This window comes from Acanthaster planci, linkage group LG16 (genome assembly GCF_054643075.1).
Source record: "Acanthaster planci isolate LZ-2023a linkage group LG16, COTS_SCS, whole genome shotgun sequence".
Classification (NCBI taxonomy): Eukaryota; Metazoa; Echinodermata; class Asteroidea; order Valvatida; family Acanthasteridae; genus Acanthaster; species Acanthaster planci.
Genome location: NC_141792.1, coordinates 12,202,285 through 12,214,592, shown reverse-complemented (window position 1 = coordinate 12,214,592; position 12,308 = coordinate 12,202,285). Strand labels below are relative to the sequence as shown.

Sequence of the window (12,308 nt, the reverse complement as noted above, 5' to 3'; positions counted from 1 at the left end):
TGGAAATATGGCAGGAAGAATACAGAATTGTTCCATTCTTATAGGCTGTTGAACGAAATACCGTAGGACTGACGACACAATTCTTTCATGATTACCTGAGAGCTTGATTGATGAAGTTCTTATACAGTCCTATTTGAAGCATGTAATAATCCTTTTTTCTGTCATCTTATGCACAAAATGTAAGGAAGACGTACTGATTGCTTTGTAATCCACTCCTCAAAATTGATAATCAGGCCAGGGTTGAATGTACATGTAGACGCAACCGAACCCAGGCTGTGCCTAGCGCAGAAAATTTGGCGGTCTGCAAAAAATCTGACGTACGACCTCGCTTGACATCAGAGTGTGCGACGGTTTCTCGTTTTTCGAAGTAGCTAGCACATACATGCTTATTAGTACAGCTCACTTGAATTGAGTACAAATGCAAGGCTCAATCGCTTCCAAATTGTGAGTGCTATGATATTTGTTGGTGCCTAAGGTTCACGGAACCAGCGAAACGGCATTCAATCCATGATTCCAATCTTCTCAGCATGATTGTTTACCAGGCCCCAGATATGAGTGGAAAGGAAACGAAGATAATTTGTTCAGAGTTCATCAATCGGTCGCGGCAAGAACTGTCAACCACGGGGGAGAAATATAACACTTACAACAGGCATCGTGAACATTTAGGCCCAAAGACTGAACCGATGCAACATCCTATGCGCAGTTTAGAATAAATTAAAACAGGTGTTCGCTTGATGATGAGATGCTGTTGAACTTGTCACAGATGTCAATAGCAATCGATATGGAAACAAAATATCGAGCCAATGTTTGGACAGCGGTCTTTGGAACTGCAAATTTCCGGTCTCAGCAGCCCAAATTTATGTCTTATTGTGTATGCGAAACCTGCAGCGAGCAGTGAGTTGAATTTCATCATGCACAAAACCGGTAAGGTTGATATCAGTGTTGGAAAGCATGAGGAATGTCACACACTTGAAAATGGATCGACATATGGTCAACTTGGATCGGCGGATACATTTCCATATCTAGGTTAACCTTTAAAAAACGGTCTTGGAGGCGGAAGCCGCATAAAACAGCCACCGACTCCCCCCCCCCCATCTTTACGTTAATAGCTGTTCCTTGGAGCGGTCACGGGGATTGTCATGATCGCCGTGGTTGCAGTAATGCAATCAAATGGGTTTTCGCGCTCCTCCAATCACACACACTGTGGACCTCTGCACCTGTACAAAGGCGCAGGTTCCCGCGGGGTTCAACCAGAGTGCAACACCGCTGCGCTGACGTGCCGGGTTAATGTGTAATTTTTTTTTTTCGCTCCTCCTCTTGTGTTTCCCTAAAACCCCGGGACCTCTGAACCCCTCATGCAAGCGCGCTCTCCATCCAGAGCAGTCGCCCAACCAGGCCCTATCGTCACTGGCTGGCAGCTATAAGCCACAAGTTCAGTATCACCCGTACCACCATCTGCCAACACATACCCTACGCTATTGCGGTCACATCACAATTTCTACACTGTGTGGAGCACCATCTGCAAATGCCCAGCGCAGTCCTGTGTAACTGGACTGAAAAAAACCCTGTTTCTTTCGCCGATTCTGTGTGCGGTTTGGTCCATTCAGGAATTTTCCTTGAAAGCATTCGCTTTCGTCTGTTGGAATTATACCTGGCTGATTTTTTTTACGGGGTGAGCGGCGACTTAAGTGTTGACAACTCCAGGCAGGTAAATTTGTCCGTTTTTATTCGAAGTATTTTGGTACGTGTGACTAACTGGTTTATTTTCGAACCGAAATTGGCAGATTTTTGGCGGCGTCTCTTGAGAGCTGGTGGCGAAATGGCGACTGCATTTGACGTCAGCGCTGTCGAAACATGGCCGCTGACGGTGGTCTTTGAGGCCGAAAGAGACAGATTTCTGGTTGCTTCGTTGTCTATTCTGTCTCAAAAGGATGAATTTTTGTTTCCATCAGCTTTAAAGACAAAGATGCTTCGATGAAAATGCCGTGTAGTTTTTAAAAAGGCCAAAATTTTTGCCAAGGACGGAAGAGTAATTTAAATCACTTTCTGTTCTATTGTGCCAGGCAGGATTTGTGTGAATTTCGGTATTAAATTAATCTAAAAAAATTGATGATCTTTTTTTCATTTTTCAAATGAAATTTACAATCTAAAAAGTTCACTTTTCTTGAAACAGTTTCATTTTATTACCATAAGGCTAATTACAGCCTGTTATACCAATTCTATATTGTGACTGAAATTTAAATTTGCAACAAATGATTATCTGAAGTTGCAGTAAAGGAAAATCAGCATTATTTTTGGCAATTTGTGAAAAGATCTTGCTTGCCTCTCAAGGAGCACACTAGACGATCATCGTTCCCTTCCCGAAACTGTTTTTGTAAGCGTACTCTGGTTCCGCCACATATCCTGGTAAATGTAGGGGTTTTCCAGTGTTGATTTTGTGAAATATGTTCTCACCTTGATACAGATAATGTACACGACACCATCACGCAGTTACATTAAAGGTATCGTAACGACAGGAATAAAGGCCATTGAATTGGCTTTTGAGAAAAAAATAAGGTGAAATTTTTACCCTACGCATTATGTCGAAGTTGCGGTTTGTTGGTGCTCTACGTACATCTTAAAATTGAGTATAGTTTCAGCATATTTTCTGGTCATTTTTCAATCATAAATGATTGTGTTGTATGATCACTCACACTCACAGATATCTTGAAACATAATGTAAAAAAACGAGATAAGTATCTTCGTCAAATGACACACAAACATAAAATTAATGTAAAAAAGTATCGAGTGAGAAAGACGCGAAAAGGAGCTAATGAAAAATCCAACCGATTTTGTAAAGAACAACCAACACCCCCCCCAAAAAAAACCACACATCACCCCAACTCACTGTTGTAAAATTCACAACGCGTTGAATGCTTCAATGCTTCATTTTTAAATGCTTTGTAATGTATACAAAAACATTTATGGAAACGAAAAAATTGGCGATAGTTTTTACTTCACCAATAACTCGTTCTGCACTTGATGCCTTCGTTGTCATCGGACCGCTCGCATGAATTCGAAAATAAACCACAGAAGGACCTGGGATTCTTAAACTGTTCATTGTCTGGCACACGGCGTCGCAAGGTGAACAGGGCGAATGCCCTTGAGATAGCCTACCGTCTACAACGCGTTTTGGCCCGGCGGCCTTCCGAGCTCTGCTCGGCCGAAGGTCTTTTATACGACGCATTCACAGTGGAGGGGAACGGCCGGCCTTTCCTGTCATACCAAGGACTCGTGTAGTACGCGCATAGGAGCGAGGACCTTGTTTACTGAAAGACATAACCTACTCACCAAAGTCAAAAATATTTTGGTTTCAAAATTTGCTTTGTCTGGCAAAGGCTAATGAACAGGGCAAGAGTAATTTTAAACCACTGCCACTGACTGTTAATATGGGAAAATCTGCACTCGAAATGGGTGTAAACGATCTTAGGTGTACGTGCGATAAAAAACTGAAGCGCAGGATTTCTGAGCATTTCGCTGAATGTCTGTCTTGAAATGCTTGATGGGATATTTTTTCTATCATCGTATTCCATGCACCGAACGTGCTTGCGCGAGAAATTAATGCACAAACGGCGATGTCTTTGTGCCGGCGAGCGTGCCGCACAGTCGTCAAGTCGGTTGCTTTCAAGAATGCCCCGAGCAAACACGCTGAAAATCGTGTTTATGCATGAGACGCCACTGCACTATATAGGTAAAAAAAAGTAATAAAACAGTGTTTACGGTGGCTAGAACAAAGGGCTGCAAAGGAGGGAATAAATCTACACAACATTCCCATTCACATCAAAGCATAAAACACATGCTGTACAAGGTACGACTAGCACAAGAGGCATACTCATCACCAGAGGCAGGCTTATCACATACATGTACATGTACATGTATAATGAAGCCACGGGATTGGGTGCAGTTACATTTAAAGGTTTCCTACTAGGCTAAAAGGTCCCTGGCTCTAAATATGACGTCACATTAATGTACGGTAACTAACGGTGATGATGAGGTATAGGCCTATATGTAGTGCACACACATCTCCTTATCCCAAACTTCCCCATAGACCCACAGCTTGGACCAAATCCCCGCCACTCCAATATCCCAAAACCCCGCACGCCCCCTGTTCTTCCCCACCAGGCAGTCCGCCCTATGCACTCCACCATTTAACCTCCAACGGTGTGCGAAAAAAAACCATGAATTGTAGAATTCTGTAAAAACAAGTCTTTCGTTGTCCTCACAACATAAAACTCTGTCTCTTCTACACTGTGTCAAAATTAACTACATCGAGTCGCATCTCGAGCCCAACACACATTAAGTTCTCAACTAGAGCACCGTGTGAAATTTCTTCTGCGAATCGCGACGGAAGCACTCTCACCAACAAAAGATATTTCACAGTGTTAGTGCTGGAAACTTTCAGCCACGCGGGTATCATCAAGGGAAAAAGTGTGACATGCAACTGACAACGTGAAGACGTGTTTACTAAAACATACCGGAGTAATTAGAAGTTCAACCAGCAATTTGGGCCAATTAATCAGGAATGAAACTTTACGACATGTCTGTGTGCAGGGTCCTTGCTGACGTGACCAAGGACCAACCAATCACCACAGACCTCGATTAACACTGTAGCATACTGCGATTCCCAAGGCCCTCCCCCTATTCATTCAACCAGAGAAAGTAGCTGTCTAGACATGATTGCGTAACAGCCATGCGCTGCCCATAACAACAACTCGGTGGGAGGGGGGGCACACACATGGAGAACCTCACGAACCCATTCACCTCGAAAATGTTCTGTTAATTTAATGTTCTGTCATGGTTGTTTCCAATGGTGGTGGCGCAAAGACAGGTATAGGGTGCCTACTGGCCGTGGTGGGTATTGTGCGGCAGGATTTGTGGGTAACAGAGAAAAGGGCTGGGACAGAGGTCCTGTTACATCACACGCGCCGCTACCCCGTGGTATCATCATTTAAATTGCTCGTGTTTCCAAGGACGCAGAGATAGGACAGAACGTTAGGAGCGACGCACGTACGCAACCCACACTCTTCGTGGCGTAGCTCACAACAGTATTCAACACGCGCTGAAGGTGGTTGACCATTGCTGATGTCCAAGAGCTTGTCATGCATTTTATTTCTCCGAATTGGCTGGAGTGAAATCCTGGATTTTTTGTGAGATATTAAAAAAACGGAACAATGGGTCGCAAGGGCAGATATCTGGTGACTTTGGATCAGCAGGAAGGTAAGGACAGAACGACCGTGTCAAATTCGGGGACAGAAAAAAAAACTCGAACAAACCAAAAAAGATGAAGTCTTGAGGCGATTCTTGAACTTGAGGTACAATCGTGATCAGAAACTAATCATCTCATCGGTAAGGGGTAACTGGAAGAAAAAGCCTTGAAGAAAACTTGCGGCGTCTGTTACTTTCGTTAAACGATTTGCTAGCATTTTCATTTACAATGTATATCCGCGTTGGGCATATGAATATTAATCGACGCCCTCCGCTCTCCTTTTCGTCGTTCTTTGAAGGCATTTTCTGGATTAACGTCTGTTTCATATCAAACGTGTGTGCATTTCTGCATTTTTAGTCTTTCGCAGGGTTCAGTCATTTTTGCATAAATTCTAGATACTCTTCTTATCCCGTGCTCAAATACGTGTCAGCTAATCTTGCTGTTGATAGCATCATGATAATTTCTCACGCGATATTCGAGACAAAAAACGCGCCAAACCGACCGTTTCCCCGTGAGGCCAGCAGTACGGTATATTTCAACCATTCTATTTTAGACACCACACATCACTAGCGACGGAAGCAAATAGCAAAGTATTTCCGATGAACATGTGCCCTTTCAGATGACACCAAAATTGCAAGATTTAAATAATATTTAGACCTTTTATGTCGTTTAGATTTGGGATAAATCAATCTCCAATGCAAATCATGCCCGGGTCCATCAATATATAGCAATTGTGGTAACCGTCCTAGTGCCCAATTATGATAACAAATTGCAAAATGACACTGCTGAAAAAGCTTTTTTGTTTCGCCCTTTCATATATTTTCCACAAATTACAAAAAAATTCTCATTTGGTAGTCCAGGCATGAGCAAAAATAATTTATATAGTTTTGATGCAAGAACTCTATCTATTTGAAGTAGGGCCTACATTTAATTCCGCGAATTCAGCACTACACTGACACCAACCAAGCGACCTTTTAAAATCTAAACTCTTTGGAAAACTAGCCTAACTCATCTTCCCACAAAATCGCTATTCATCTGTGACGAGTTTGAAACCAGATTTGTTTCATTATTTCATTTTCAACCCAAACCGCAATGAAAATATATGCCACAGCGTGTCTGCAATTACTTCATGAGCATCCCCCATGGCCAGAGTCAATATTTTGACGCTTTTTGGAGGACTGTTTTTCCTCGAATTTTCACAGTTGCTAATTTCCACCGGTGTTTTGCGGTAGGTTCACCAGTGCACATTGGGTACAATGGTACATGTACATGTACAGTACATGTACACACAAAGACACAGCGTGTTTTCGTTGGTCAGAACCTGTTTTCATGAAGCGCTGCCAACGGCGCGCAATCGGTTTACGGTTTGTGTCATTTAAAGGGGCGATCTGCCTTGCTTCTAAACGTTTGCCAGATTCCGGGTAGCGTGTTTTCTTCAAGGGTAGTTTCTGTAATGCGTGTTCACCGTTGTTTGTCCAAGAACCTCACCACCACTACTGTAGTCTATTTTTCGACCAGCTTTTTGCTCTTCGAGGTAGCACGCCCATAGAAACCCCCTTCAAAAGCCATGTAATCTTCTGCTGTGGGCACTGAATTAGAGTTTTTTTTTCGCGTTATAGTCATGGTGCATGTATTCTGTAAGGCCTTCAAAACTGTCAATTTACAAGTATTCATTTCTAATCGTAATAGTGGACTTAAACTTAAATTGTACTTTGAATTGCCCTCTGACGGGGTTATTAAAAAAAGATCTTTGGATAGAATGAAACAAACTTTTTTTAAAAACGAAACTTCAAATTGGTTATACTTTTATTGCACTTTCAGGGAAAATTTTCTCAAGCGTGGAATAGTTGACATGTTATCATAGCTTTGATCAATCTTTGATAAAAGTATATCCTGCAATAAAATATTATTTATATAATATTTATATTTTTCTAAAGTCGGATTGGCATTTATTCTCTTAAATATAGTATCAATATCATTTACGGTGGATTTTTGTGGCCAAAATAGAAATACTTTATTCATGTCTATTGAACTCCAAACTTGCCCGTCTCCTCTTTTATATTTGCTCTGTCACACAAGGGAGTAGTCGCCATAATTCACGTGCTTCACAGTCTGAACCGAATCTGAATCTAAAACTTCTTTCCCCATTTATTTCAAGGCCTCAGCCTTGAGTGATACTATTAAAAGAAAAAAGGAAATCTTTAATTTTTTTTTCAGTTTCCCATGCACCGAGCTGCTCATAATTATCGTTGCCCCAGATTTGCATGTCGGGCCTCTATGGATACGGGAGGTGACAACGGGTCACGTTGCCCGACGGACAAGGAAATTATGGGTTTGTTGAACTAGGAATGAAAGAGAAACGGGGCGAGAACTCGGTCAATGTGACAACAACAATGACATGACAACTGAAAATGAGAACTCACGAATACACGACTCGCTATCGCATCTTGGCAGGAGGTAGCGCTTTTGCGCGTGCGCAACGACTCATTTTTATTCAACCTTTCTGCTGTTGCACATTCAGAAACTGCTTTCATCTCGGAGAAATATAGTGTCGGCAGTTTGGTCTGTACTCACAAAAAATTGAGCAAACACAAAGGCCAGTGCAGAAAGCAAAATAAAACAGCAAATTTTACTTGGCTGTTCCGTTTTCACAGGCAGAACCATGCAGCAACCCGAGGCCACACCGGTGGACAGACATAATGACACACGCAGGGAATATATACCGGAGGACCACCTGCCAACTAGTTTGTCCACCGCGGTGCCTAGCGGTCTTTCCCGGCTTCTGCAGGATTCTCCCACCGCTTCGCTGGCTGATCGACCCATCACCACCAGCGCCACTCCGGTGACTCCGCCCTCCCAGTCGGCATCTCCCCGGCCTTTGATCGACCCCAACGCGGCCGGCACGTGCCCGTGCCGGACCCCCGTCTTGCTGGACATGTCGCGCTGCGAGCAGACGGATTTCGACCTCTTGGACTGGCTCAATAAGTCCGTCATGCTGGTCAAGACCGTGCCGGGCCTGTCTCCGTTGCCCCGGGCCGACCGAGCGCTGCTCCTGGCGGCCGCGTGGAAGGAGCTGGTCATCCTCTACATGGCGCAGAGCCAGTTTGACTTTGACTATCTCATCCCGCAGGGCGGCCTGGACGAACTGGCGCAAAAAATCTCGGGGCCCGGCTCGATTCCCGTTCGGCACGGCCAATGCTGCATTCACTGGAGCTGGATCGAGGGAATCCCCACCCTGCGGAGCGTGGAACAATTGAGGTTTATCCTTCACAAGTTTCGAGAGATCAGGCCAGACGACAAGGAGTACGCATTGCTCCGGGTGCTATTACTGTTTAATGCCGGTAAGTCTGACCCCCGTGTCGAAGTAAAGGTAACACGCCAAGTGTGAAAACAGATTTGCCCGCGCACCCATGATGAGACTACAAGAAGTCACTACCGCTATCCAGTTATTACCATAAGCGCATGTGTTAGCTTTAGCCGCAGACGTAAGAAGTAGTTAAAGTTTGGGACTGAAACTAAATGAATCAGGTGTTAAAACGGATCCCTTGGAGAAAATACAGTATTATATTGGTATTATACTATCTGTGTTGAATTAGTCACTGTTACGACAGCTGGAAACGAGCCATTTTCGAAAAAAAGTATAAGTTTGAGCACTGTAAAAGTGCATAGACCTTTGAATAATTTCTGCTACGACACTGCATGCCATTCTACAACTTTATTAAAGGATTCTATCTGCGACTACGATTAGAGTGCATATGAGTGGAGTGAACGTGCCAATTCAGCCTCTGTTGAGGATTTGCTACTGACGGTGGTATTTCCCTTCCTTCTTCTTTTCCAGATCTCCGTGGTCTGAGCAACTCACCGGCCGTGGAGGCAGCTAACGAACGAGTTCACACCGCGCTGATGGAGTACGAGAACGCCTGCTACCCGCGCGATCCTCTCCGCCTGTCCCATCTCCTCCTGCTGCTGCCGGGGGTCCGCGGATTCAGCGCCAAAGTCTTCGAGAACCTCTTCTACAAACACCTGACTCGAGACATGAACGTTGAGGGCGTCCTCAGGGACATGCTCAGGGACTGACCTTTGGCCCGAGGTCGGGTCCCTTCGCTGCTTCACTTAATTAGAACCGGTTTTCCAGAGGCTGTGCATAGTAACGAGACTACAAGTGGACTTTCTGAAGGCTCTTTGAAATATGGGTCCCCGCTCCATTAACAAGATACTGGCTGCCATTCCATCGGACGTAGACCTACTCGAAATCCCGGATTATTCGGAAAAGAAACACTCAAGAGGAAGGTCATATACATCTTCGGATGACAGTTTTAAACTTTTGTATTTCCGAGACAACCCCTGTATAACTTTTATTGTTTTTATGTCTGAAGATTTAAAATAAATAAGTAAATACCACATATTGGGCTGGACTCTGGAAGAAACAACGCTTGCTTTCAGTTTCAAAATTTCGAAGCAGATGTTCTAGCAAAACGTCTGAAACAAACATGACAAAGACATCCCTCACTGTCGGCCAAAACAGCTGCAATCACAGGGCTATCTTCAGTGTATAGGACCTTACATGAAGGCGCCATTTCAATTGAATGAACACAGAACACAAATTCCATTCGATGGCAAAGCCCATGTATGCTCGTTACATTAATTACTGGCGCGTCACACCAAGTACATGTATATTAGGGGATTTAGCACACATATAGGGTATACATTTACCTATATTCCCTGTAAGTATACTAAAACTATAGTTGTCTGGGCTCTGACTCCTGACCCCTTCTTTAGTGCATTACCAAACTGGCACCCGGTAATACTACAATGGCTGGTGCGCTGACCAAAGCTGAGCTGAATGGCCTATTAATGATGAACTGCATGCATTGGCATCTATTACCATACCCTTCAAAATGGGGGGGGGGGGAAGTGTGAGCACAAGCCAGCTTCCTGAAGGCACCATCCCTGTTCCATCCCTACCGATCGACTCCCACAATGTCGTATTTGCAAATTACAACTTTACATAAGACTTGAGGGAAAAAAAGGCGTCGAGGTTACTATAACCACAGCATAAAATGCTCTGTTTATTCCAAAATCCGGATAATAAACAGAACCAAAAGAACTTAGATTCGCGGATGAGTTTCAACACTCAACGTGGGACGTGTTTTCAGCCGCCCATGTCTGTTGGTGCCCATGTCTGTTGGTACACGTTATAACTAACGACATTCACTTGCGGAGTGCTATCACCATGTAAGATTAGTGAACAAAATCGATTTCCTTGGAATCCAAATTTCACATTCAATTTTTACCCGTAACATTTAACTAATGTACATAGTAGGCCGGATTCCCGGGTTAAAAATTTTAAAACTGTGGCTCGCAGTATCGACGTAGTGACAAGAATAACAAATGGTACGGCTATCATTCGATATGTACTCGGATGAGGCTGATGAACCCGCGGTACGCCGAGTTAGGGTCTTTGGCGCGCTAAAGACAAGGGGCAGCGTATTCTAGTATGACAAAAGTATACCATCTGAAGACGTATATGCTCACAGTCGACGTTTCAATCAATATGAAATGGTCGTCTTCAGAGACACGACCTTGGAATGGCCACAAATTTTGTTTGGCGGCTACACTTCCGTTTAGTCCGCCATTCCAAGTCTGAACCATAATTCCAAACTGGAAACCACTGACCTGTTTTTTCCTTGAAACCATCAGCCTGGTCATTTGATTGAGAGTTTATTTGTGGCATTCCATCCGAAAAAAATACAAATTAATTCCAGATTGTGTGTAAAGATTCACAGTTTGCGCTATTTCCCGTTACTGATTTATCGACATAACTTTATAGTCCAGACGACCTGGCTAGAATTGGAGACCTACTTTACTGAAATGGTAACACGTGCTCTATTATGACCTACTAAAAATTGCTGCGCTAGTCAGGTTTTATAGAAGCAATAATGCAAACGTGTTCTGCCATGAAAAAGTCTAAAAAAAAATCAATGATTTTTCGTTGGTTTTTAGTATGCATAGATAAGCCAAATATAGATTACTTATGTTTGCTATGTTTTCAAGTATTGGAACTTAACACCGTCATCAGGTATTTCAAGGGAACGAGCTTGCCACGTTTAGTTCAAAGTGTCGTTTAAAAAAACAGTTCGGTTTTAATCATCATAATCTTTTGTTGCTCGTCATGAAATGATGAAGACAGACTCTAAGTTATTGATTGTTGTAAATGTGTTCGTTTTATCGCGTAAATAGGATAAAAAAAGATCAGTGTTAAATGCATGAGAACAAAAAACAAAAAAAAAACAAAAAAGCGAGCATCGTCTCGCGTTGCGGCCATCTTGTCTTGTTACCTGTGGTCTTACACGTTTTAACAGTATCTTCAGGTCCTGAGTACACGCTGTTCAACTAAATTTAGGAAAAATGGCTACACTATTTATTTTGGTCGTCAACTGCAATTCGAACGTTCAAAATAGTTACAATGTAGCGATGTACGCCATCTTAAATTATCTTTTCCGTTGTAATATCGGCTTGTCATTAAACGCTGGACTTTTTGTATCAAATACAGAAGCCAGAAATGGAAAATCGAGAAATACTTGTCTGTTGTGTTGTTTGAAAATGTATGACATGTAGGTATGCACATTTGGCGATTTTCGCATAAAACATGCGCATTTTGTCCTGAACATGACCAATCATACAGCAGAGATCGTTTTTAACGCGAGAATCAGCTGACAACCCTCGACCACCAACAGCCTAGGTCTCATTTCTGACAAACAACTTCGACAGGCTGCCATACAAAGTCGAATAAAATTTGCATGCACACAATGATAGCGAAACGCATGATACTCACTGGAATGGAAGAACGCCGAACAGGCTTCAATTTTAATTCTCACATCACAAACATCACAGTTCAAAAAATGTAATTGAATTATACACGTATATGCAAAGAGGTGACGTTCATTTCGATGCCAAATCGAAGGCAGTTATTTTCCAGACATTCATTGAAGTTAGGTGACGTTAATCATTCGTTTCTGCGGCATTTCATTTAATCTCTGACGGGTATCGAGTTGACAGGAAT

At 43.1% G+C, this 12,308-nt stretch overlaps 1 protein-coding gene across 2 annotated transcripts; it reads left to right on the top strand.

Annotated features, from left to right (window-relative positions):
- Nucleotides 1-1,164: 1,164 nt before the first annotated feature.
- LOC110979175 (nuclear receptor subfamily 0 group B member 2-like) lies at nucleotides 1,165-11,823 on the top strand. 2 transcript variants are annotated; one of them, XM_022234754.2, is made up of 3 exons: nucleotides 1,165-1,708; nucleotides 7,900-8,586; nucleotides 9,084-11,823. In XM_022234754.2, exons 2-3 carry the CDS (start codon nucleotides 7,908-7,910, stop codon nucleotides 9,320-9,322), a joined length of 918 nt encoding a protein of 305 aa, XP_022090446.1. In that variant the 5' UTR covers nucleotides 1,165-1,708; nucleotides 7,900-7,907; the 3' UTR covers nucleotides 9,323-11,823. The 2 variants fall into 2 exon arrangements, with proteins under 2 accessions (XP_022090446.1, XP_022090445.1); XM_022234753.2 differs by lacking the exon at nucleotides 1,165-1,708 and adding an exon at nucleotides 4,746-5,256.
- Nucleotides 11,824-12,308: the final 485 nt, after the last annotated feature.

Bases quoted from the DNA above. Each gene is read 5' to 3' on its own strand.
- LOC110979175 (XM_022234753.2), top strand. From the start codon at position 5,211: ATGGGTCGCAAGGGCAGATATCTGGTGACTTTGGATCAGCAGGAAG. The intron at 5,257-7,899 runs GTAAGGACAGAA...CCGTTTTCACAG, and splicing joins GACTTTGGATCAGCAGGAAG to GCAGAACCATGCAGCAACCC. The intron at 8,587-9,083 runs GTAAGTCTGACC...CTTCTTTTCCAG, and splicing joins GCTATTACTGTTTAATGCCG to ATCTCCGTGGTCTGAGCAAC.